We start from the raw sequence: 26054 nt of genomic DNA on the forward strand, positions 1-26054 counted from the left end.
TGAAGAGGGTAGAGAGAGAGAGAGTGAAACTTACCAATGCCATGACGGGGCGGCTGTCTTCTTGCGCGACCAAGACTTCTGTTTCGTGTATTTGTGTTGTTTACAGCCTAAGGGTTGGAGTGTCATTTACTTTCTTATATATTCAGTTATTCGTTAAGTTATTCGTTAATCAGTTCGGAAAAAGATATATATTCATATGTATACAAATGGAACAAAACGAAAAAGTACAACCAAAAACATATTCTCTAATTTGGTTTTTTAATCTAAGAAAACAAAAAAACGTTGCAGTCAATTTTGTGGCTCTCAAATGTTGCAAGGCAAAGACAATTTATAGATCTATAATGCTTGGGCTCTATTGATTCCGAAATGATAAACTCTAAATGTTTACTGAATATTCTCAATCCGATCTTTAAATTGCAACTTTCGATCTCTTGGTATGCGAATTCTCAAGTGATTCCAATCGGGGAGCTGTTTTTAGTTGGCAAGCAATAAAATGATAATTTCATGTAGCATATAATTATATATCGAAAGTATAAGGTTACTAGAGTACATGTAGTATTTATTATTGCAGTTACATAGAGTGGGTATTGTGTGGGTATATCTATTGTGGACACACTTGTTGAGCAGTTAATCATTGAAGTAGGATTCTTGGGTGTTTTTTTGTTTGTTTGTTGTGGGGAGGAGTCTAGAACGGCGCCCATGCAGAGGAGTTCAAGCGATTCAAGTGTTTTGGGTAGACAGTTCTTAGAGTAGTATAGCGCTAGGTCCAACCCAAAGCATACACCCACACGCCCAGACACACACACACACACACTTTCAGGCATACAGAGTTCAGGCTTGGGTTGGAGGAGGGAGGCGGCGCTGGCCATGGATGGACTGACGACGAAACGAGTTGGGCGCGGGATGGCTGGCTGACTGGACTGAATTGACAACCATTGACCGATTGACCGATTGACTGATTTGGCTGATTGATCGATTGAGAATTTCGTTTTTGGCATTCGCATAAATGTAATGTGGAACCAATAGAAAAACAGTGACTTAAGAGAGAGAGAGAGAGAGAGAGAGAGAACAAACAACAAATCTTCAACAACTTGGTGCCTACGGAACGGATCTATTCAAAAAAGAACTCATGTATAACCAAACCAAAGAATAAAAGATCGAAACTAGATCGAAAGGTGAGCAAATTTGCAAAAATGTTTGGATATTTATTCAGAAATTACTTTTTGCCTAGCGAATTTCTGTTGAGCTCCATGTGACGAGAGCTTCCACATTGCAGCTTTTGAGCGGAATATTTGGAAACGGAAATATTAAACGGGAAGTTAGGCCGCAAAATAAACCCCAACCTGGCAAACAAAATAATGATAAACAGGTAACAACAAATAAAAGCCAAAATAATATATTTAAAACATATGAATAAAAAGTTGGGTGAAAGAAAATGAACTAAATTTGCTTTAGTTATGCATAAAGTATTTACCATATTTTGGGTAATTAGTCCCTGACTGGTTTCAGCCGCCCCACTCCCGTCTCAAAGGTAAACCTGATGAAAAAAGGGAAAAAGAAGAGAGAAAAGATAGAGATAGAGTTTTTGTTTTCTTTTTTGTTTTTTCAGAGGTATTTTCATGTTGGTTAGGTGTCTGCAGTCTGTTTTTTGTGAGTTTTGTGAATAGTTCGATAGCATGAAGAAGTTAGTAACGATATAGAAAGTGGTTCTTTTTCTCTGAGTTAGGAATATTAGCTATACAAAGTGCTAACAGAGAGAGAGACAGAGCAAGAGAGAGATAAAGGAGAGAGCGAGGGGCCTGCATAGATCCAACCCAACTCAATTCGAACGATTGGTGTATTTCCAACTCGAAGACAATAACCCAAGCGATACGAAGATACATTTTAGATATATTGGCAAAAGAAAGTAATGGTTGATGAGGAATTCCTATATGATATTTATATACACAGATGGAAAATGGTAATCTTAATGGTTTAGGAATGGCCCGATAAGGAAGCAACCAATTGAAAACAGAAATATACAATAAATATTAACAGATATTTTATAAGTGTTTCCATAAGTTTAAGTACACCCAACTATGACTTAAATGCATACTTAATAAAGTAAAATAAATGCAGATGTATGTATGCATAGATGAAACATAAAACAGACATGCAAATGGTACAACTAAATTATAATGTGCAACATCAATGACAGGTAATAGGTACAACATTTATGTGGATGATGTTTGTGCTTAAACATTTATCTGATAGGTACTATGGGTGATAAAAACACACGCACACATGATACATCACATACACACATACACACATACAGCAAATACATCAAATAGTTATATGTTCGAAAAGTGAGTCTAAGAAATACACCAATCGACGAGTGTGCGAGGAGAGTTCAATCAAATACAAGGGCACCACAAGGTATTCCGACTTAGAGTTAGTTAGTTAGTTAGTTAAGTAATGTTAACTAATGTCAATAAATGTCAACAACATCGAAAGAGCGCAATTAGAGTTACAATTAGAGATTAGTATTAGGTTTTAGTTGTAGTTGTAGTTGTAGTAGTAGTAGTACGAATCGGAAATGAAAATAATCAATCGCCACAGCCCCAGTTGGAGTGAACAAACTTACCTTCTTGACGCTGCGTGTGGTCGAAAAGCCATCGCCGCGTCGATAGTTGTCACCCTGTTGTGGGGGGAGGAGATGGAAGTGATAGATGAGCAATGTCACTCTCGGGGGTGCGTGCATACTCACCATCACCTGGTGGGAGCGCAACGTTCCAAAGTTGTCGCGTCCGCGATATGTCTGCTGTGTGTTGTAGCCGTCCGGCTGGAACTGGAAGAGCGTCTCCGAGTTGGGTCCCTGGTGCATCTGGTGCATGGGTGGCTTGCGCAGCGTGTTCTTTGGCGAGTGCATCTTGTTCTGCGGCGGTGGCTGTGGCAGCAGCACGGGCTCCGCATAGGTCACCTCCTCCACCTGGGGCAGCAGCTTGGGCTCCTGCTGGATGCGGCACGAGGAGGGGAAGCTGCTGGAGGGAGAGAGCCGGCGGGTAATCAGTAATGAGTGGAGAATAGATTAGCGGACTGCTCACTCACCTATTGACATTCTGGCGCTGCTCAAAGTACTCGTACTCCGTGTCCGGATACGGCAGATTATCGTCCTCGTCCTTGTGGCAGCGCCTGCCGCAGAAGTAGCCTGTAAAGAAGCCCACGAGCAGGGAGAATATCGATCCGGCCAGCACGGCCATCACCAGAGTCTCCACCGTATACTGGGCATTGATAATGTCTGCGGAAATTTGAGGGCCTTCGATTAGAATAATTTGTGCAAATAAAATGTTGGTTGGTTCGCATCGATACAGTTTGTGCATTTAGGTAAAACATTCAACAAACATTTCAATACACAACAACACAGATATTGTATAGATTGGATTTGTTGTTTGTTTGTTTGTTGTGTCGGGTGTCGGGTGTCAGGTGGTTTCAGGTGGGGCGGTTTCAGTGTGGGGTTTATATGGAAGATGATCCATTAACGAGTGTTGCAACGACATCAATAAACATCCAAACATCGAATTTAGAACGCACGTTACAAGGATAACAGATGGAAATCATACAAAAAAAGAAACAAGAAGAACATTGAACAAGAATCGTTAATATAATTGTACAACAACATCAACACATGGTATGGTAATATTTGAGTATTATAAATGGGTATACATATGGGTAGATTTAGTTTTAAACAAGCAGTCAAAAGTAGGATAAATTAGGAGACGATCGGGAGCAAAGTACTTGCTGTATCTTGAGCCTTAGGAATGAGCCTTCATTCAATGAGTAAACAGATACATTTACTATACCCAACAAATAGTTCCAGTATCTTTTATTAAGCAGAAAATTATCCGCACAAGATGTACTCCCAAGACAGAGCTTTTTCCATGGCAAATGGAACAACTTCACTCATCTGAGATGGTTAACCATTCAAAAGTTGACTTCAACAGCAAAACAGTCCGTTCGCGTGTATTTTCCGCGTGAAATAAAGTGCATGGGAAGCATTTGGGATTGAAATTGAATAGCACAAAGTGGCAATAAGCCAACGGAGTCTGGGGAATGAAATTGTGATTTGCACCAGAAGACAACAGACATAGACAAGAGGGGTAAGAGTTACCGAGGAGGGGCACAGGTTAGCGCAGGTACACAGATACAGATAGCAAAGAGAGAGGGGGTCAGGGCAGAGTAAGGGAGCCAGCCCCAACTCAGGAAGAGTGACAAGCAAGTACGTGCATTATACAAAAAATACGAACAGCAAAATATGGCAACATAAAGATGCGCGCAGAGAGCGCACAGAGAGACGTGGGAGGGGGGGGAAACGCTTAGATAAATCACCTTCAAAGTTCTTATCAATATTGTCGATGATTTCCTGATCCTTGCTCTGACGACGCGAATCCAATAAGTCCATGTCATTCCGGAAACCCTTCTGCTCGCCCACATTGGCATCCTTTGAATTGATTTTGCCTGGAGAGTGTGAAGGGGCAAGAACAGAGCAGAGGTTAATTTCGCGTTCGATGGCTGGGCCGGCACTGGTACTCACCTGAGGGACAGGCCGCATGCTGGCCAGTGGACACATTCTGGTAGAAATAGTTCTCCTCGAGCCAACGTGGTGCACCATGGGAGCGACACTTGCCGGCAATTTTGTCCCAGGCACAGTAAGGATCCTGCAAGGCGACGCACTCGCTGCAGATGGAGAGGTGGAGGTGGAGGTGGCGGGATAAATATATTGCAAAAATTGTGAAATGTAAAAAATGTAAAAGCTCCATAAATGCGCAGCATATTGAGGCAGTCAAGTGGCCCGGCCAGACAGGCGCACGGCATGCCATGGAAAGTCACGCAAATTGTTACATGATAATAAAAATGCCATTCTCTGGTGTCTTCTCTGCATTGTCTGGCATGTGGCGACCTACCTGCAGCTGGTGATTTTGTCGTTGTGACAACGATGCAGTTGTATGGCTATCACCTGACTGTCTGTCACAATGATTAATTTGCCATCGTCGTAGCTGCCATCCTTGGGTTGATCTGTGGAAGAGCCCCAAGGAGTTAACTTGAGTTTCCCTTAGGCTATGTGGCATTTGACTCACCGTATTGCATGGTTCGCACTATTTCCAGGTTCCGTATGGGTTCGCTTTTGGTCAGCACATCGATCTCCTCGATGACCACGGAGGTAACCTTGTCAGCGGAATCTGCCGATTCGGCATTCACCGACTTGATGATCTTGCCATGGTCTACAAATTAATTGGTTAATGATTTTTGTATGAATTCTAATGTAGTTTAATGGAGCTCACCTGTGCCAACAAATATCACATCGTATGTCTTGCCGCCCGGAGTTTTGATCTGTGCATCGACAGCGATTTGCGTGAAGCGATAACTGCAAATGGGAAGACACAAATAAACATAATATTATCCATCCAGATACGTAATTAATGTTGCAGCTGTCAGGGGTGTTCGATTTCACTTGGATCTAGTCTTTATTTCAGCTCGCAGCTCGCTTTGTCTGCCGCTGCTACTCGTTTTATATGAAACACAACGAGAAATGTCAATGGATGTTTTCTTTAGTTGTTGTTTTCTTTGTTTTGCAACATTGTTTTTCGTCTGTTTTGTTCTGTTCTGTTCCACTGACAATGGACGGATGGATGGACGTCTGTCATTTTGGTTAGATGTCCATTAATAATGGACAGACGCCAAAATGGTCGCTGGCTGCTGTCCGGGGGTTGTACGAGAAGCAGAATGCCAGAAAGCCACAGCCACAGCTACTCGTACAACTGCAACGACAGTGTGGCAGTGTGGCAGTGCCACACCAACACAGACACTGAGGCACAGACAGACAGACGGACGCAAAAACATTGTCGCTGGACAAGAGGCAAACAATTTGTGTGTATTTATATGTACAAGAAATATATACATATTCGCAGTAACTGAAACAGCAGCACACAACTAGATGAAATAAAAATGAAAATGAAAATGAAAATTCTCTCTCTCTGATTCCACCACAGAAGCGCCTGAATGTCCGTGCCGTCCCTCCGCCGCCGTCGCTGCAACATTTGTGGCCTGGCCCCATGTCTATTGTTGCTGTCACGATTGCCGCCTGCCTCGATTTAAATGCAAATGTCTGGCACAGCAGCACTGGCATCAAGGACAACCACTAGAGCTGCAACTAGAGCTGAAACTAGAGCTGCCTCCCACGATGGCTTTTGCTTTTTATTGTTAATTAACTAATCTCTCTCTGTGTATTCTTTTGTGCTGGCATAGTTTAAACTTTGAAGCTTTTCCCAACTGCCACATGTCTGATGTTAAATTTCGAATATACTTTTTCAGTCAACATTTATTTATTTTACTCTGCAAATCAATAAATAAATAAAACTGATTGCCAATACTATTGAAGTAAAGGGCGTTTTGAATATTAAACTCCATTCAAATTTGAAACTAAAATGGAAGACAGAACAATGTCCAGGAGCAAAAGTTGGCGCAAAGTTTTTTGCATGGCCCAAAAAATGAGAAAAATGAAAGGCCAAGTGTGGAATGGAATGTTCGGGACATGCAATACATGTGCACAGCAAATACACTGATATTTGAAGTCGAAACTAGAAAATGGGAAAATTGTTTAAAGTCTGGGGGAGCCAAGTCAGGGCCAGAGACATGTCCAGCTTCGGGTCAAAGTCCAGAGTCCAGGTCCAGAGTCCGGGGGCAATTGAAACTTGCAAAAATGTTGCCAACTTTTTGCATCGCTCGGATGGGTTTCGGAGGGCGACGATGACAGCAACAACAACAAGTTGGGGACAGGGACAGCGACAGACAAAGCAGAAAGGAAGTTAACCTTCTCCCCACCCAAACCCAAGCCCAAACCCAAACCACATTGCCGCCGCCTGAGGTGGGCTGCCATTGCCATTGCCTGGCGATAAGAACGGCGAGACACGATAAGCAAGGACAGGGCATCCGTAGGAGGGGCAGAGGGGCAGAGGTGGGTTTTTGAAGGCACGGGATATGGTCAGCCAGCTGCCAGAAATCAGTTGAATATGGGATACTTCCGGTCCAAGTCAGGAAGCAATTTGCAACAGAGCCAAAGCTGCCAACTTGCTGAAACATTCAACTTTTCTCAGAGATGCTACAACTTTCGACTTGCGGCAAACTTTGGTCCTCCCTCCCCACCACTCCTCATCCAAGCATGCAAATCCTCCTGCTTTTGTGTCCTGTCTCCGCTGCTGCTGCCTGGCCAATGTCCCTTCCCAAGTTCCTTCCTTCCAAGATTTATATTTATGCCACGCCCCTGCTGGAGAGCTGGCTGGATATCCCTCGAAGAACGGAAGTGGTCGATGGCCCCCAGACAAGCGATTCTCCCCTCTGTCCGGCCACAAATGAAATTATAATAAATTTCTGTCTCTCAGCAAAATTTCTGTCCACATTTTTGGGCAATTTCTGATTTGATTTTGTCATTTTGTGTTCGATTTCCAATAGTCCTCCCCCGCATACCCTTTGCGGTTGTCTCGTTTTGGTTTTCATTTAGACTTTGAAATAATTTATGCGAATTGTTGAAAATATAAATGGAAAATATGATAAATGAAATTGTTGGTCTTGGTCCTTAAGGACTTCGACCTGTCTTGGAGGATGTGGCAAAAAGTAAAGCAAGTTCAAGGTGAAAAGTAGACAAAAGCCAATAAAGCAAACGAGTATTGCATTTCCCGAAGATGGAACATAATCTCTGACAAAAAGTGTTGGCAATTTATTTAAAGTGATTCATTAACGGAATAACTTTTAGGCAGAGATTTCTTCATTGTATAGTTCTCAGATATTTGAATCTAAAATATGGTTTAGTGCTTTTAATTATTTTTCAAGATACTTTCCATGGAAAGCCCCCAAATGCATTTCCGTTTTGTTCCTGGTTTGCCCCACTTCATTAGGCCGCTTTTATTTCATTTTCACGACTTATGACGCTTCATAGAGATTTCCAGCAGTAAATGGGGAATTTAATTCAATATTTGGGTTAGCAGGAAGCTGGGAGGGAAATGCGCCAGTGGTGCTCCGCCCCTCCCCTCCCTTCCATACAAAAATAGTTGAGCCAAAAAAAAAAGAAAAGGAAAATGTTCAAGTAACTTTTGCACATTTTTATGCAATTGAATTGAGTCTTGGGTCTTGATTAAATTCTGATGCATGCCCGCCTCTGGTCTCTGGCGTCCCACAGCATCCCATAGCATCGCATAGCATCGCATCGCATCCGTTTGCCGGCCTGAGACCCAAAATGCAATGATTCAGTTGCAGAAAGTGGCCATTCTGCTCCCCACGGCACCCACTCGCACACCACTTGTCCCGCTCGATCCACTCACCTCACCTCACCGCACACCCTTTGCCTCATGCATTTGTTGTGGTGTGCTCATGTGGCACACGAATGGGTATGCGAATGGGAATGGGAATGAGGGATAAGGAAGCGAATGTGGATGTGGAGGAGGTTGTCGGCAGTCGGCAGTCGGCAGTCTGCGTTGTTGCTACGTGTTCCATATTTCATTCTAATTTATTCAGTTGTGCATACATATTTTCGTTACGGGTTGCCTCCTCGGCGCATCCATGCATTTTCTTCTGGCTGGTTCGGTTCGTTTGCTTCAAACTATCGCTTCACTGCAGCAGCAGCAGCAGGCCAGGCCAGGCCAGGACAGCAGCCACCAGTACCACTAGCAGTACCAGTAACAGCAGCTCCCTGCCACTACCCAACCCAAGCCCACCTTCCACCTGGAACCGACTCCACTCTCGGTCGAGGGGCTGCTCAGTGGCTCGCTTATGATTTACCCTCTTTAAAGTTTTACCGCTTTTACCTCCCACACACATCTGAACAGTGCTTCGTAATTGTGGCTCAATTACATGGAAAAGTTGCCAAATTGAATTTTTAAATTCCCTTACCGCATTCCTATTCCCGTCCCCCCAGCCCACTCTGCCATCTCGGTTGGCACAATCTTTTCAAATAATTTATGGGGAACGACCCAACATGCTCGACGCTCGCACCTCTTGCACTGAGTCATGCGGTTCCCCTTGCCCTTCCCCTCCCGCTGCGTCCTAAAGTTCAGATTGTTATAGTTTACGGTTATATGCTCTGGCTAACACCTTTAGCCAATTTCCATTTTGAGAGTGGATGCGGATGCGGATGCGGATGCGGCACAGGTGCTGAAACATTGAAGTATGAACCGAGTGCAGCCACATGACGCAAGTGCCTTAGGTGCAAGTGCAAGCGCTTCAATGTGCAACGAGCGAGCTGTCCGCAAAGAGTATCAAATTTATATTAAAAGCAATGCGATTACGTAGATTGCATTCGCTTTGATTTAAATAGTATTTGGCAGGAATTTCTTATCTTTCTTCGCTCCCCACAGACTGCCCACACATTAAGCTCCGAAATAGCCACAAATTGCAGCTGAACAGCTTCCCCAATTAGACCCCGTCACGTATTCAAGTTCGCCATTGCACTGCAGCTTTTTGTCTGTACTTTAAATGCTGCAAATAAATTGTGGATACACTGCCGCAGCATTATTTCAGCTCGGCAGGGTCTAACTTGGTCTTTTTGTGTTGGCCCTTTGCCACCAACGGAAGCGGAAGCAGCCGAGTAACGAAATAAAGATGAGCCAAAGCAGAGTGAGTGAGTGACTCTGCTGTGTGGCATTTGATTGTACTCACATTGTGCTCGTCCGGACCAAAATCGGTTGACCGAAAAACGCCGGCACATTCTCGTCCATTAGCGAATGTGTTTTGATGAAATTTAATGTCGGGTCCGGAAGCGTTCGTGAATCATTGTGACAGGAGCCGGGACGCGGTTCAGGAACCTAAAAAAAGAAACGAAAAGCGAATGAGATACAAGGCTAAATAAAATATTAGTCAGCAATGGGCTGCGATGGTGATTACTCTTTTTCGTAACCCTTTTTTGAATGTGCTTTTTGGCTGCAAAGTTTGTACTTTTGTGAGCTAAAAGAATTTTCTTTTTAATATCTGATTTCAAATACATTTGTTTACCAGAGTCCAAACCCAAACATTGCTGTAAACATTTATGTTTATGCCGACCCCAAATGAGCTTTGAATATACGTTTAAGTTTTGGCTTTTGGCTTCCCTTGAGCTCTCGCCTGACCGCACATCAACTGCCAGAATGTAAGGAGAAGAAAGGCCACCAAATCGATGGCGACATGTGCAGTCAAGTCATCTTCTGGCCCGAAATTGGCAAAAGCATTTCGAGTTGCAAATGCAAATTTTGGTGCCAAACGAAAAATACATTTGCCTTTGGGCATTTTTTATGGCATGCCCGGCCATAAGTCATAAATTTGCATGGCAACAGCTGCGTCCAAGTGCGCTTACAAGGAAGGCAAAGGCAACAGCCCTAACTTGTGGTTGAACGCTAAGTACGAGTATACCCTGCAAGGCACTCACCTTGGCATTGTTTACCGGCAGCCAGTTGGAGCCGATGCCGCTCTGCTCCTTGAACTGGCCCTCAAAGGTATCGGCTATGTCCTGCGGATGGCACAACGAGATTCATTCAGTATTTTGTATCGCTCAAAGACTCCGAAAGGGTCACTCACCTGCAGGGCAAAGGCACACACAGCTGAGCCGGGTATCGAGTTGGCGGGTGTATTGAAGACTCCGTAGATTAGTTTCGAGCTCATCGAGCCATACTCTCCCGCCACCAGATTGCTGGCCGATTCTAAGGTTGCGAAATATAATGAAATTTAATATTCGTATCGCTTTTGTCCTGGCAAACTCACGTATTTCGTTGAAGTAGAAGGGATAGTCGCCCGGTATCGAGCAATTCAGGCGGGACTTGAGGAACGATGTCCAGCGATTGCGGAACCGATGCGGTCCACCCTTATCCCATTTACAAACGCGGGCCACACGCGAATAAATCGCCTGAAAATCGAAAATAAATATTATATCTGCTGTTGGTCGCTGGGCAGACAATCTGCGGACCACAAACAATGGACCTTCCGTTGGCCAAACATCAGCAGAAATATGCTCTCCGTTGATTGCCTTTGTTTTGTGGCCTGTTGTCCAAACTGATTGGGGAAAAACTCACCTTGCCGCAGTTGATGAACTCCACGGCTGTCTCCCTGAAGAAGAAGTACACGAAATCTCCCTGCGTGAATGAGCTCACAAAGTTCGGGGCTGTGTGGGGAAACAACAAAAAAGTTTAGTCATCAAATGCATTTGTAGTTGTGCTCCTTCAGCTTGTTGTAAACATTTTTATCGCTGACAGTTTTCGATTTTCGTCGAATTTTCACGAATTTATGAGCGTTGCTGTGCGTGTCCTAGGAGCGGGTCGATTGCTATTTGCTGTCAGCTATCAGTGGAGGGGCATTAACTTTATGTTGGGAGATGAACAGACGAATGGATTCATCTCGTGCTACGTATTAAGGGGCGTGATTAGGGACAAGTTAAGCTTGACTACGTAATGAATATTTCGGATATAAGTGGGTCAGCCATTGGCAACGCTTGACTTTAAATGGGGAATACATATTTACATATCTAGAATTATACTCGTTCATATATGGACAGCGATAAATACAAATATTTGGACCCTGACACTGGACTCTATGAAATATTCACAGCCTTCACGGGCAACCAGCAGGCAGCAGCACCCCCCTCGTGCAGCAACCACATAAATTATGAACACTGACGGACAGGACAGATAGGTGGGGGGTCCTACCATCTTCGTTGGTAAATGACAGTCGAACGTGCCAATGTCTACTCAGATTCAGTTAATGGAAGCTGTGCAGGGCAACGCGAGCGAGCGAGACACCGAGGAGGTCCTTGAAATATGCAAAAGGCAATCGCACGCAATCGCCATATGACAGCAGGCGTCCAGGACAGCAGAGGCCACTGACAATGGGAGGTAACACGGGTACGGGGCAGCTCAGATGCACCCGGAAATGGAATGGGAATGGGAAAGGGGAACGCGTAGAGGCATTAACATGACAGTCTTGACGTTTTCAATTACCAGAAGTGGTTACAACTTACCGTTGAGACTGAGGCTGTCGTACTGCTCGGTCTGCAGCGGCTCTCGATAGATAATCGGATCACTGCCGCTGAAATCGGCCACAGTGCCCGAGTATAGTTCATTATCTGCAAAGAAAAAGGAAAATATATTGGATGAGTCACATTTGCACACATCAAATGATTAACAATAAATACAAACAGATGATACTCTTAATGCATATAATTTCCATGGACATTTAAAGGCAGAAAGTTAAGTTAAGCCAATCAAAATATAAACCTTAAATGCCAGCATTTATTATCCATTTTGCACACACTTTTCAGTCGCATTATTTGTAAATAAATTTCAATTCTGTGTCGCATTCTATTAGCTGCAAGAAACAAACACAAATTTCCTTTGAATCTTTGCCAAGAAATTATTTATGCAGCGCATTTGAATACCCTGTCTGTTGTTCCTGGCGAAACGGAAAACACATTAGAAATATGTCTCATACAATTTTCATCAATTGCTGATTGTCTGGGACAAATCATTACACATACGCACGGCCCTGTCAGCCCTGTTGTCCCTGTTGTCCCTGGCCGAATATGCGCACCAAATTCCATTAAGTTAAACGACAAGAACAACGAGGGAAAACTTTTCGACAAGCCTCAGAGCCGGCCTCGGCCTCGGCATCGGTATCGGACGGGCCCCTGCGGCCGGCTCCAGCGAAGATAAATGAGATTTTCTTTTTCTGGGCCTGCGTTTTTTTTTTTGTTTGCTGTTGTTTTGTTTTGATTTTCGTTTGTGCAGTGAATTGGCTTGTGCTTGGGCTTGGGCTTGGGCTTGTCGCCGGCTTTCTGGCTATGGCTTTTCCATTGTCGGAGCTTCAATAACATGAACACAAGAAGGAAATATGGAAAAACAGGAGCGGCAACAACGCAGGCAAACGGAAATGCCGAGCGCCCGTTTATTGTCTGGCCGGAAATGGCTTTGCCGTCGGCCTCCAAAAACTCAAACCCCTCCCCACCCATTCCAGTCTATACATTACCCAGCACAGACTCTGTGGATTCCAATGCAATCATCAATTGCTCTGCGGGAATGTCTGATTCCCACAGTCCACTCTTTTCAGGCACTTTAGGGGCAGCCAGAACCCCGACAAAGTGCCGCATTATCCATGCATCTTCCAAGATACAGCAACAGACTCAGACAGACGGCGCATGCAGCATTTGCGGACTGGCAGATGGAGGAGGTGCAAGGGACAAGGTGGGGTCTCAACTTTGTTTGGCATACAAAGTATTTCATTTATTTACATATAATTCATTCTATGGCTGCAGCGCAAGAGAAAGCCAACTGCAGATGAATTTATCTTTAATTTATCAAAATTGTGATTGTGAGACGGAAGGAGTGACTGTCAGACACACACACACACAGGGAGATTTGCAGACCAAGCGAAAGTTTCACAGGCTTTTTTGTTGTTGTCCTGTAGTATATAAAGTTTATTTATTTATTTCTACTACAAATAAAACAGGCAAGAAAAAAGAATTTCACATCTCTCCCCGACGGGGAATTGAACCCCGGTCTCCCGCGTGACAGGCGGGGATACTGACCACTATACTATCGAGGATGTTGATCCCTGGACGACAAATTAGGCATCATGTTATACAGCACTGACGTGGCAGAGAGCATATCTAAGGCTTAATCTAATCAAACTAATTTCAAGATAATTTTTGTGTACAAATATATTTTTGGAACATGAAAAATATCTTCATCACCGCCAAGGGTGGCCTTATTTTCAATAGATTTTCATGTTGCATGCAAATTTCAACATCAGGCACATGGGCGTGGCAGCTCTGCTATCACAACAAAAAATCGAATAGAAAACGCAAATTACGTGACAAGAACGCGTGGGGGGGTAGGTAGGAAGGCGCAAAACAACATTAAATCAACAAAAAGCCACATTAAAAGCGCGAGTCTGCAACAAATTAATTTTGGAGCCAACATCCCCTTCCCTCCCATCTTGCCACTCTTAGGCCATTACAGCCCATCCCCTTGGAGCTATTGCTATTGCTGCAGGCGAGTGCTTAAATTAAGAGGCTGTAAAAGTCACGCGGTGAGTGAAAAGTAAAATCGGCTCGTGTCCGGGAAGCACAGCCAAGAATCCGCTGAGGCAACTTCTAGCACCCCCATTGGGGATGGCGTGGGAGTTGGCAGGAACGTGGGACAGGTGATGGTAACGGCCAATAAAAGCAATTTTCAAATTTAAGGGAATGGTAACAAGGAGAGGAGCTGGCAGAGAGTTATATTAAAATCTTTAATTTTTCAATATGCTCATTTTTCACATCTTTTTTAAAATAATGTTTTTTTTTCTAGATTTAACTCCGCTGATTAAACACTTCGAATTTATGAATATTTATGATATATTTAAGCAGCTCAGAAGACTTGTTTTTATAAGGAGAGCTCTTTGTATTTATTACCTGACCCTCAGAGTCTTTAATTTAAATTTATTTTATTTATTTCTCTACAATTTCTTGAACTTTACTTGTAAATTGGCGAGTTAAAGGTTTACATCTGTTTGCAACAACTGTCACGTAATCTAAGCATCTAATAAAAGTATTCTTTGTTTCACTTTTGAAGATATCCATCTGCAAAACGGTGGGAAGAGTGCTGCTGAATGGCAGGTGATTAACACAGAGAATGCAATTAGCATAGCGACCAAAAGTTGTCATTGTTATAGCTTTATTTTAGGTTTCCCTCCTTCTTTTTTTGGCTTGGCTAACAAGCTGCACAATGGACGAGCCCTGCCCCTCAGCGTGCCCCTCACTACCCACTTGCTCAGGTACAGATACACATAGTCGGGACTGAGGAGCAGTCAGCCCCGTCCGTCGCTTGTCACAACATCGACAGGACACGGAAGAGTGGCTGCTGCCACCTTTGGCCTTCGCTGTGTGGCGCCTCTGTGCACGTTGCATCTAATTGGTTTTTGTTTGTGTGTGTCTTTTTGCTCTGGCTCCCCGTCTCTCGCTCTCCGGCTCTTTCTTTCTGCCCTTTATACGCTCTCCTCTGTCTTGTGCTCTGTCTGTCGGTCTCTTTCTCGTCATTGTTTCGTGCAGCTACGTTTGCTTTTAGTGTTTGCTCATTATAACGCCAGTTACCTGACGACCCGACCCGACCCAAACGTCCAACTACCAACGCGAACAGCGACTGGGCGGCAGATAGTGCACGGGACTCTTCGGGAGACCTGGCCTGGGAGAGCTGGCAAAGTTTTCCGCATTGCAGCAATTGCCGGGACTTAACTCATTTTAAATGACAATCTAGCGTGCAAAAATTATGCACCTCCACTTTTCTTGCAACCCCACACTCGCTCGCTCACCCTTATCCATATCCTTTTCTCCTTTTGGCTTGAGCCTCTCTATGCACTCGGCAGAAAGTCTTCGCAAGCCCGCAGCTCTCTCTCGCAGTGTGTGGCATAAAGTTCGATAAACTCTTTAAGTGACTTACTCATAATCGATTTTCATAACAACGTACGAACGGAACGGAACGTAACGGAACGGAAAACGCTCTTTAGAATGACGAGAACAAGGCGTAATGAAAGTTCATCGCGTTGACTGCGGCAATTTGCATATTTTTGCATGTTTTATTATGCGGCAGACACATACACAAACACAAACAGACACACACACACATACTCACACGCTAATACATAAATTACACTCATTTTCAATGACAGGACGACGCACGGAATGGTTAGAGGGACAGGGACAGGGACGTTGCACCCCGGGAGAGACCCCCAGGCAACGAGGCAACGAGGCAGGCAGGAAGGCGTAACTTTATTACATTGCCGCTCATGTCCGCTCTTGCTCGGAACGTTGCGTTTTAAATATTTGATATCAAAACACACACACACACACACACACACACATATATTTATAATTTTCCTTTTTTTATTTCCACTTTCAGGGCCAACAGAGGCCCATTGTTTTTCATGCCATGCCACGGGCCTTGCAGGGGTGTGTTCCGTACGGCTAAAGCCCTCATTTCAATAGCTCGCTTAGGAATAATTACACATAAGCTTGTTGTGTATTCAGCCATGCATATGCGCTCCATGCATTAGCTATTATAATTCCTATAAAGCGACTGAGCGGTGCAGAAATTGCACACGACTTAATTGCTTCATTTGCTTGAAATTGCCAAGGAATTTCGGAGATTTACAGCATTATGCGTGCAAATAGTAACAATAAATGCAGGCATACACATAAGTGAATGCTACATGCTTTTATGGCTACATTCCAGATGGATATAAGTTTATTCTCATGGCCTTACATCTATTTGTCCTAGAGTTAAGTTTATTTTTCTTTAAATAAATTCGAAATAAAAATGCAGTCTTGCAGTTTTCACTAATTTTTGACTTTGCATTGCCAAGTAGTTTTCCCAAGGTTTATCCTTGAAGTTGAGCACAGCAGATAGTCAGAGGGAGACAGAGGCTGGATTTGGAAATTTTAAAGCAAAGCTTTTGGCCTATTAATTAGCATAATTACAGCCATGTGGCTGACCCAGTTCAATGGCAGGGCAGATCCCATCTTAAGTCACCAAATTCGTTGTTCATGGCAGCCCCCGCCCCGCCCATGGCCGAGTCAAGGCTTTAATTACATTCGCTGGCAGAGGGCCCACAACGTACTCATAGTCGACATATTCCTGCACATTTTCTTGGCCATTTTTGTGTGTGTGTTATCAATTTCTGGGATGTAATTACATTTCACTTGTGCTGTGCTCTGTTAGCATTGCAGCACAGACCAGAGAGCAAAACTCTGTGTGTGGAGGCAAATCGAAGCAAAAGTTTTTGGCAACATGTGTCCTCCCCCAAGACGGGGAAGGAGAAGGAGAAGGAGGAGAAGATGGAAGGAAGGCCAAGAAGGCAGAGTCACATTTCGCCTGCTCCACTTTCATGATTCTTTTCGGTTTTATTATGCCATTTTCTGGCCATCTTCCTTCTGCTTCTCTGCTGCTGCTGCTGCTGCTGCTGCTGCTTTTGATTGTTCTTGTTCTCGTTCTCATTCTCGTTGGCTTTGGGAGTTTGCAAAATTTTGCAATTAGCTTAATTTGGTTTTTATTGGCGCACCACAATTATCAGCTGTTGGCTCGCTTCACTTCACTCTCCAATCGCTCCACTCTGTAAGGGGCCAAATGAGTTTGACTTTCCCCCCCCCAGGCGTATTTGCATCTCGGCATCTCGGCATCTGTGCATTCGTATCTGTGTATCTGCATCTGTGTGCATCTGGCATTGCGCTTAGAAATGATCAAATTAAAAGTTAATGTCTTTCTTGTCGCTGCCCCAAATGGATATTCAAGCGAGCTGCTTCGGCCAAGGCAGCTTGCCAATGGCCCTCTTTTTTGGATTTGGGCACGAAAGTTGGGCCAATTGGCTCAGAGCAGCTCTTGGCTTGGCTCTTGCAAGGCAAGTGCCCGACTGGGACTACGAGTGGATTCAATGAATACAAAGAATCCAATTCAGGCCAAAGTCGTCTCAAGTTTGGGGCTGACTCTGGGCGTAATTATCTGTTATTAATGGTAGCTTTCCACTCTGCCTCTTCGCCTCCGAGCAGACGGTTGGAAAAAGATTTACATATGCTGATGGCAGGAACGGATCCGGATCTAGATTAGGGGCGTGTAAGCTGCCGAGGGGATGCAGGATTAGCAGGGCTTCCCATCCATTTCATCTCCTTCCTGGCAGCCAGCATCAGGAAGGAAGTAACACCCTGGAAATGCTCAGGCAACCTGTCCACTGTTTCAACAGGATGTTAATGGGGGGTAAGGCATGGGGGCACAGGGTAATGGTGGTTAGGAAGTGTTGCCATGCGGGTGCGGGCACGAGAATGGGTGCGTGTTTATGGCAGTTTGTCTGTAATTTATATGTTTAGCCAGCAGCAGCAGCAGCAGCTCTCTTGGTTACATGTATGCATCATGTCTGTTGGTTTTGGCTCTCATTTTTAACACTAAACTCAAGGGCCTCTTTCCCTCAATGTGTTCTAAGACCATTTCACACATTCTCTATGTTCCTCTCTCTCTCCAGCTCTTGCTGTTGCTGTGCTCCCGTCTCCATCTCTCCGTCTCTCCTTCTGTGTGGCACACTAACATCACTCAAATGTCGTTATCCTGTTTTCTCTCTGCCTGAGTGTGTGTATATGTGTGTGCCTTATGAATTATGTTACGTTTGGACAAGTCCCAAAAAAGAAAACAGACACACAGACTCTTGGAGCAAGGACTAGGAGTCCTCGAGTAGCCGAGCAGTGCCTGGGATTTATGCAGCTAAAAGGGATTTCAAATGTGTTTGCTGTCTAATTGGCAATGCAGAAAGAAAACGAGTACGAGTACGAGTACGAGCACAACAAGGATGAGGCAACACCTCAACGAGGGTAAGGATAATATCGTGTGCCGAGAAGAGGGTGAGAGAAACAATTGGATGTTGCAGCTAAAACTATTCAAGTTGTTGCTTCTCCTTTCGACGGCTCTTCAATTTGGGTCAATTTCTCATGCAACACGAGAGTGATGAAAAGATTTCAGGAAAGAGAGTGATAAAAAATGGCATAGAGATGAGATATCTAACTGCTGAAAGTTATATAATATTTTAGGTTTAAAGAACCCCAGATTATCCCATCCAACTTCATTAGTTGCTGGGAAATCTTTACCCCAACTTCTGGAAGTTAAAAAGTTTCCCAACCAAAGGCCAACAATCAAAATGGAAAGCTGTGGTGAGCTCAATATATCGATTACTTTGGGTGGGGGGAAAGCCACAAGGAAAACTATCAAAGAACATAATTCATAATTTATGAAAACTGTCTGCGTATGTACCATGTAATATTCTCCGATGTGTGTGTGCTCTGTGCGCTGTGTGCGTCGACAAGCTTGGGATCCTGGCGCCAACATTGCTCAGACATTAATTTAGTGGGCCATCACCGCCACAATGTGTGCTACAAATTTGGTGCATGCCACATCGGCGGTGGCTGGGGGGAATTTAGGGTGGTTCTGTGTGTTGCTTTCATGTGGAGATGGCAGGGTACGGGCGGGCATGTGCCGCGACTTTTGGCACAAGCAAGTGGCTGCTCTGCTCCCCTCAAAGTGCCGCACAACCCAAGGGCTCCCTCTGATTTATCCCCAACGAGTGGCAGGTGCAAGTAAGGGTTGAAACAAGCAGCCCTTAAATAATGAATCTTTCCACTTGACGAACAGCTGAGTCAGTCTAATGTCTAATGAAAAGTAAACACAACCAAAAGGTTTCTAAATTGAGAGACTGCTTACAAAATAAAATTGCAGGAGTACCTGCAATCGCATCCGCCGCATAGTACGCCACACTTGATCTATTCAGTAATGGGGCAAGTTTAACCTCTTCAAGGTCCTGCTTGATATGAACGGAACTGACTAATGAAAGGATTCTGTTCTCCTGCTGTCCTCGTTTCTAGCAGCTAATTGTTTCTTGTTAATGCTTTTCGTTTCTCTTCTTAGATTTTTTTGTGCTCACATTTTTTTGAAAAGTAGAAGCAGAAAAGGAAATACGAGAAGAGTCCGTGCATTGTCCGTAAAAGGGTCACAAGCTGTGCTTGTTTGGTCCTTTTTTTGCAGGCATTTCTTCTTTGTTTTTCCGCCATTTGGTTTATTGTTTGGACTTTGTTTTCGAGTACATATTTTACTGCAGACGGACGCTGTTGGCTGCTGCTTTTTTCGCCGAGTTTTTCGAGTGCCCCTTTGTGAGAGTGAGGGAGAGAGACGGTGAGTGTGAGTGCGAGTGCGAGGGTGTGAGAGGGTCCTTTCATCCTTCGCAGTTGTTAGACGCTCATTTAAACTTTTGGCTCTTAGCAGATTTCATTGTTTTTAATGAAACTGACAGTTGTCCCTGTCGCTGCTGTCCCTGTCGCTGCTGTTGCTCTTGTTGCTGCTGTTGTTCTCATTTTGCATTGCACCCGCATTGTGTGTCCTCTGGCCCTATTCCCACACTCATACCAACACCCCAACCCACACCCAGGGCCATCCTTGGGCGCTAGCTTCGGTTCCGAGATAACGCGCCATTTGTTTTCTTTTGGTCATTCGCCTAAGCCAATTTAAGTTGGCTAAAATAAATTAGCCCTCCTTTACTTTCTAACGAGCTCTCAGGCAGGGTCAAAACCATCTAAGAGGCAACCAAAAGCAACGGAAGCCACACCCAAGCACAAATGTTGCGGAAAAATGACCCTTAATTACTGGATTAAATATGCAATTAGAAATGTTCCAACAACATTCTTAAATGGCTCTACGATCTATTGGGGTCTAGGGCTGGTCTATTTTTATAACAAAACATAAATCTGACAAGCGGTGTTCAACATCCTCGATAGTATAGTGGTCAGTATCCCCGCCTGTCACGCGGGAGACCGGGGTTCAATTCCCCGTCGGGGAGAGATGTGAAAGTCTTTTTTTCTTCTTTTTTTTCAGTTTCTATTTAGAATATTGTAGAATGTGAATCAAATTACTGTCAAACTTAGATAATTCTATGTAAAATGTTTAAGAAATGTATCTATTTAGTTTCTAAGACATCCCGGCCTCGCAGTCTGTTCCTAGTATTTTGATCTAGAACTATTTTTGATGTATTTTAAATAAAAAAGAAGAAAAAAAATAAAAAAGAAGACTTTCACATCTCTCCCCGACGGGGAATTGAACCCCGGTCTCCCGCGTGACAGGCGGGGATACTGACCACTATACTATCGAGGATGTTGAACGAAGCGCCTCCAAGTAAAGTTTTCTTTCCATTCGAAGATCTTCGGTAAACAACTTAACAGCTGCATCGGTCGCATGAGTCATAGGCACGGCGACACGGCACGTATGGTGGTGGCTGACTGGTGGGGTGCACAGCCCCGCGTCCAACCACGTAGGGAGTATCTGAAAGCCGTGACGTGACCCAGTTCTCTTTTGGTGTTGTTCCGGTTTATGTTTCTGTTTTTTCTGTTTTTATTATTTCTCTCGTGTGGAGAGCCGCAGTGCTGCTGTTTTATTGTTGCGTGCGCACGTGGGTGAGTGTTTTTCCTGCACGGGCTGTTCATTGATATTCATTTTATATGCCGATGGTACCACGCCCACGCTAGAGCGAGCCTAGCGCCCCATCTGTTACCCGTTGACTCGCATTTTCCAACACGATTTTTCGGGTTGTGTCCCTTAGCTGCTCTTTATTCGCTGTTGCCAAATTTAACAAGTGAGCAAAGGTTGAAACAAACCTACCAAATGGAATATATGGTACCTATGTTTAAAGCGAAAAAAACTATCTAAACATTACTCTTCGAAGCTTCGATGCTAGAGTCTCATCACGATTAATTTTATATAAATTCTGCATAGGTTCCTCTATCGTTGTAGCTCCACCACTCACAGTACTGGCATTATCAGCTTGAAAACTTCACAGTTCGTCGCGAAACACATACAGATCTCTTCATTTAAATTCCACCACTTCCCATGCATATGTATCTGCCACTTGTGTATTCATGTATGCAAAATATCTTTGCTAATTATAAATTCCCGATTAAACATAAATATTTTACGAGTGTGCGCTACTTCAACTCTTCTTTTTCGGCTAGGGCTTATAATGAAAAAGGTCAAGTTTCTGCCAGCACGCACACATACTCTGACAGAAATAGCCAAGGCCCAAGGATGGTGGGGCCATGGTGGCAGGATGTTCGGATTGGAGGCCTTAACCTGCCGAACCAAAAATCGACAGGCAATGTGCTGCGAAATTGGAGCGGTTTTGCGTGATATGCAAATGCAGCTTGGTCCTGAATCTGGGCACCGATAGCAATGCCGGTCGTGGTCATGCTCCTGGGGCTGGTGCTGGCCGTGGTCCTCATCCTGGCCCGACCGTTCTTCAATGTTGTTCCCGGTTCAGGGCTCACGGACCGCACGGTCTGCCGAGTCCTTGACATTTTTCGTTGACGCCAATGTCTGACCCCATGCCTTGCCACTCGCCTTTCGCCTTTCGCCTTGCCCCTTGTTTCCGCCAGCACAATCCCATGTCACAGCCTTCCCCGCTCCACCCGTGCCATTCGTCAGCATTTTAATCGCGTTTGTGCATTTGCTTGGAAAAGTCTAAAATTGAACGCAAGTGATGGCAATTTGTACGCTTCGCTGTGCCCGGGCCAATGCCAGTGGCCAGGAGATGGCGCGCCCAGGAACACCGACAACCCACCAACAGGGCAGGCTCTGGATCCACGGGGTTGAGTGTGCCGAAATTAATATGCGTCGGCTTTGGAGCGGGAAAACTTTGCTGCCAAGGGATTTGGCCCCGTTCGTTGTTGGCCATTCTCCGCCTTTTTTCACCCCAACTGACGGCTCTGCCTCCTGCTTCGACGTTGTCGCTGCTGGCGGCAGCGTTGGCTCGTGATTAATGTGGCAAATGCGCACTTATAAATTATTTATTACTATTCTTCGCATTGTTTTCTGAGGCGTGTGCGAATTGGTAAGACATTTAAGCCATATTTTCAAGTGCCACAAAGGTCGAGCCCCTGGGGGGTCCATTTTAATATTCAAAGCAGCAAAATTCCACAAAATGGGGCCAGTTGACCCCAAAAATATGTAGTTGCCAATACAGTGGGGTTCAATGGCAAAGATCTTCATTGGAAGCGAAATGCTAAAGCCACAAAGGGCCAGAACCAACTCCGAATTCTCTGCTCTAGTTCCCAATGAAAACATTTAACAAATTAAACGGGAAAGCTGGCTAATACGTGTTTCCTCTTTCGTTTTCACCTCATCTAACGCTCGAATGGTTTACGCGAGTTTTCCTTTTCTTTTTATCTTTTTTTTTATTTGCAAAGTTTTGGTATTGTGGCCGGTGGCGGCCATCTACGGATCAATGAGTGACACTGTCGGGCAATAGAAATTTATTTCAGATGCACTTTTTAAATCGAACACAAATAGAATCCTTCCGCTCGCATTGAAGCACGAAGTGTGGCCAAATGGAACTGGCTCTGGAATGAGGGAGCAGGGTGTAGGGAGTTGGGAGTTGGGGAACTACCCAAGCGGAGATGTCGTATATTGGTGGAAAAAGCAATTGAAAACTTCATCATGGTTACAACAATATTTTTACAACGAAATTGGCACAAAAATGTTGTCAACCAACTTTTTTCGAGAGCGCTAGAAAAGCGGGGCCAGGCCAGTAGTGGCCAGAGGGGGGTAGGGAGTAGTAAAAGTTTTGTGCCAGTTACCGACCACGCCCACCGCCCGTCAACCCCTGACATCAACGCCCTGTCACGAATAAAAACGGAATTGATAACATTTTTCAGCTTGTTCGGGGTTTTGGCAATTTTTTCCCACACCCCCCCACACCCCGAAATGGTTCTATTTTTTGTATTTTTTGGAACAGTTTTTTATCCTCTTCGTATCGGCTGCTGGTGTTGCTGCTGTTGTTGTTGTTTGTTGCAGCACGATGGGATTTTTTATGCGCTGTCTGTGTCCGGGGCAATTTGTAATCTAAACAACATGCCCCAGCTAACCATCCCATCCAAATCGCTGTCCCCAGTTCCCCGTCCAGGCCGATTCCCTTCGCTAATATCCGAAAATCCTGTCAGGACGAGCGCTGCAAGCCGACAGTCGCCAAATGACTAACGACAGTGGGCGAGGGGTGTGGTGTGCGGGGTGTGCGGGTTGTCGAAAATGTCGATTTAATATTAGCACCATGAAGAGCAAGTCAAAGTGAAATAGGAACAAAAAGCGGATGAATCAAGGAAAATGCTTCGGAGAACCGCAGACGGGTGAAGGCTACAAAAGTGCCTCGTGATGCCTCCCAAAATGGGACAAATTCAAGAGCCTCTTCATCCTTCTCCAAACCAAACCGCACCGCGTAGCGCATATGCCCCGAAATAATCGTACCACTTGCTAAGGGGTATATAAATTGCGGCAAGCAATAAAGAAAATGGCGACTGACAACGGGCTTCAGGTTGGGCTTCGTTTTTGGCCAGGATGTGGCAGCTTGTTGATGATAAACTCTTATGACCCACATGGTGGGGAAGGCGAAAACTGGGCAAAGAGCCAAGCCAGCACACACACACAAACACACACAAACACATGGATGATAGCTGCATCCGGCGGAAGTTTGTGGCAACACTTGGTCCCTCCTCACACCAATAAGCCAGCCAGCAAGCCAGAAAGCTGGAAAGCACATGTGCTGCTGCTGCTGCTGCTGCTGCTGCTCCTCGCACACTTTCAAGTTAGTTATAAACGTTTATCAATATTGTCTATGCCCTCTCCTTCGCTCTTTCTTTCTATCCGCTTCGCTCTCCCCCTCTGGCTGTGGGAAAGTTTTTGTTGGTTTGGCTGCTGCTGCAGACAATGAAATGCAAACAAATCACAGCGCGAAAACTTCACAACATGCCGCCAAAGGAGAATGTCGATTTATGGGTGGCAAGTGGAAATATTATCAAAACTATGTTACATGGCGGCGAAAGGATGCCCACAAAATGGTCGAAATGTTACTAGCTAAAAACTATTACTAACTTGCGTCGGAGATCAAATTTAGATTATGGCATTCTACTGCAGTATCTGCAGTGTAAAACCTTTCACATCTACCTTTGGTTTCCATTTAGTTTTGTTCATTTAAATATGCCCACAATGTGCTGTTCTTCCATGTGAATTTATGCACTTGAGATACGAATATATAAAGCCACAGACACAGCACACAGCCACCTGGTGCCAGGCCATAAATTTCAATCAAATATCAAGCAAATGGGAAATTTCGAAATCCTTTTATCGGTTATGGGTAGCGCCTCCGCAGTCTTGCTGCAGAGTGTCCACGAAATATATTTCGCACATAATTCGCAGGTTGGCAGTCAGGCAGCGACCATGATACCAAAAATGTATCATGCGACCTCATCGAAGAAGTCAAAGCTGGGCCAACAAAAAAGCAGTTGAAAAAATGTTCAGAAGGTCCAGGCATCCCATTGTATCGCATCGCATGATGAATGACAATTTTTATCCGATTTGCGTATATGTATGGCAGAAGTGGGTGCGAGAGTGCCACGCCCACAATCACACTCACACGTATGAATATTTGTTTAAACCCTTTTGTTTCGGCAAACAAACAAAATAGACATTTTCCACACACAAAAAAATGGAGATGCTTCACCCATAATAAATTATTCGAAACGAAAAAGAATTTACAAAAAGTAAAGCAAAATAAAACAGAATAAAAGTAAAGGGAACTTTGTATGTTTATCTGAGCAATCTGTGGGTGAGTAAAATGTGCACTTACCCGCCAGCACGGAGGTGGAGTTATGACGGGGATCGTAGGGGCACACAGCCTGACCATTTTTGGTTGCCTCCAGCGTGTAGTTGTTCTCATTGATCATGTACGTATTGCACATGGGCCGGAACGAGTTGGTGCCGCACACAAAGAGGCGCCCCGGCGATGGCACCACCATGATGCGGATATAGTTCTGGCAGGCCTCCTGTAAAAAGAAGAAGAGTAAAATGGAATCAGAGATTAAGAATAAAACATCCAAAGCCTTCTAGGGCTATTGGCATCAAAAAGAAATCAGTGGAAATTTAAGAACATATTTTGTAGAGTATTTTAAGTCTTGCAGCGGCTACTTTTTGAAATCATTTGTGCCCTCTTTGTGTCAGAGCTCCAAACTAAAATTGTTCTTAGTTAAAAGCTGCCATTAAAAGTTTTAATTCGGAATACGTAGAACCCCACGGCCCAGCCCAGAGGCGTTTGAAGTAGCTTTTGCGTAAAGGGAATTGGGTATAGAAAAAAGTTGCACAAAAGGCCAGGGCCGGGTCTTGAGGCTTTACCAATTTTTGCCAGAGGCAGGCTCTAGCCAGAAGGCTTGACCTGAATGAACATTTCTCTCTCTCTGTGTGTGTGTGTGTGTTTTGGAACTAAACTCTTTCCTCCTTGTGTGTGTGCTTTGCATAAATGTTTTGCAAATTGAAATATTTAATGCGTAACGAATGCACTTCAAACACACTCACACACACAGTGGGAGAGCGAGCGGAGCGGTGCGGCAGCTGCAACTCAATAAATATTAAAAGGCAAATGTGTAACTTGCTCCCATTTAGCATAGTTCGGGGGTGGTAGGAAGAAGGGAG

At 44.5% G+C, this 26054-nt stretch overlaps 1 protein-coding gene and 3 non-coding genes across 9 annotated transcripts in view; 1 reads left to right on the forward strand and 3 right to left on the reverse strand.

Annotated features, from left to right (window-relative positions):
• LOC117902203 (semaphorin-1A) overlaps positions 1 to 26054 on the reverse strand; it is a 113113-nt gene that overhangs the window by 734 nt on the left and 86325 nt on the right. Inside the window, exons 4-21 of one of the 6 annotated variants that reach the window (XR_004649382.1) lie at positions 25216 to 25411; positions 12011 to 12115; positions 11070 to 11158; positions 10762 to 10903; positions 10579 to 10700; positions 10430 to 10510; positions 9688 to 9833; positions 5322 to 5404; positions 5118 to 5261; positions 4944 to 5055; positions 4574 to 4716; positions 4369 to 4497; positions 3091 to 3298; positions 2750 to 3023; positions 2627 to 2680; positions 1475 to 1537; positions 1221 to 1276; positions 35 to 107 (exon numbers count right to left, since the gene is read on the reverse strand). Coding sequence is in view for 4 of the 6 variants with exons in the window: in XM_034813419.1 (XP_034669310.1) it covers positions 35 to 107; positions 2627 to 2680; positions 2750 to 3023; positions 3091 to 3298; positions 4369 to 4497; positions 4574 to 4716; positions 4944 to 5055; positions 5118 to 5261; positions 5322 to 5404; positions 9688 to 9833; positions 10430 to 10510; positions 10579 to 10700; positions 10762 to 10903; positions 11070 to 11158; positions 12011 to 12115; positions 25216 to 25411 (2101 nt within the window). In the remaining 2 variants the exon portion in view is untranslated. Of the gene's footprint in view, positions 1 to 34; positions 108 to 1220; positions 1277 to 1474; positions 1538 to 2626; positions 2681 to 2749; positions 3024 to 3090; positions 3299 to 4368; positions 4498 to 4573; positions 4717 to 4943; positions 5056 to 5117; positions 5262 to 5321; positions 5405 to 9687; positions 9834 to 10429; positions 10511 to 10578; positions 10701 to 10761; positions 10904 to 11069; positions 11159 to 12010; positions 12116 to 25215; positions 25412 to 26054 lie in introns of those variants that run through there. The other 5 variants (XR_004649381.1, XM_034813420.1, XM_034813419.1 and 2 more) reach the window with 5 other exon arrangements.
• Positions 13519 to 13590, reverse strand: Trnad-guc. The gene has a single exon. It is a non-coding gene; the product is annotated as a tRNA-Asp (tRNA).
• Positions 20317 to 20388, forward strand: Trnad-guc. Its single transcript has one exon. It is a non-coding gene; the product is annotated as a tRNA-Asp (tRNA).
• On the reverse strand, positions 20628 to 20699 carry Trnad-guc. The gene has a single exon. It is a non-coding gene; the product is annotated as a tRNA-Asp (tRNA).

This window comes from Drosophila subobscura, chromosome U, assembly GCF_008121235.1.
Source record: "Drosophila subobscura isolate 14011-0131.10 chromosome U, UCBerk_Dsub_1.0, whole genome shotgun sequence".
Lineage (NCBI taxonomy): Eukaryota > Metazoa > Arthropoda > Insecta > Diptera > Drosophilidae > Drosophila > Drosophila subobscura.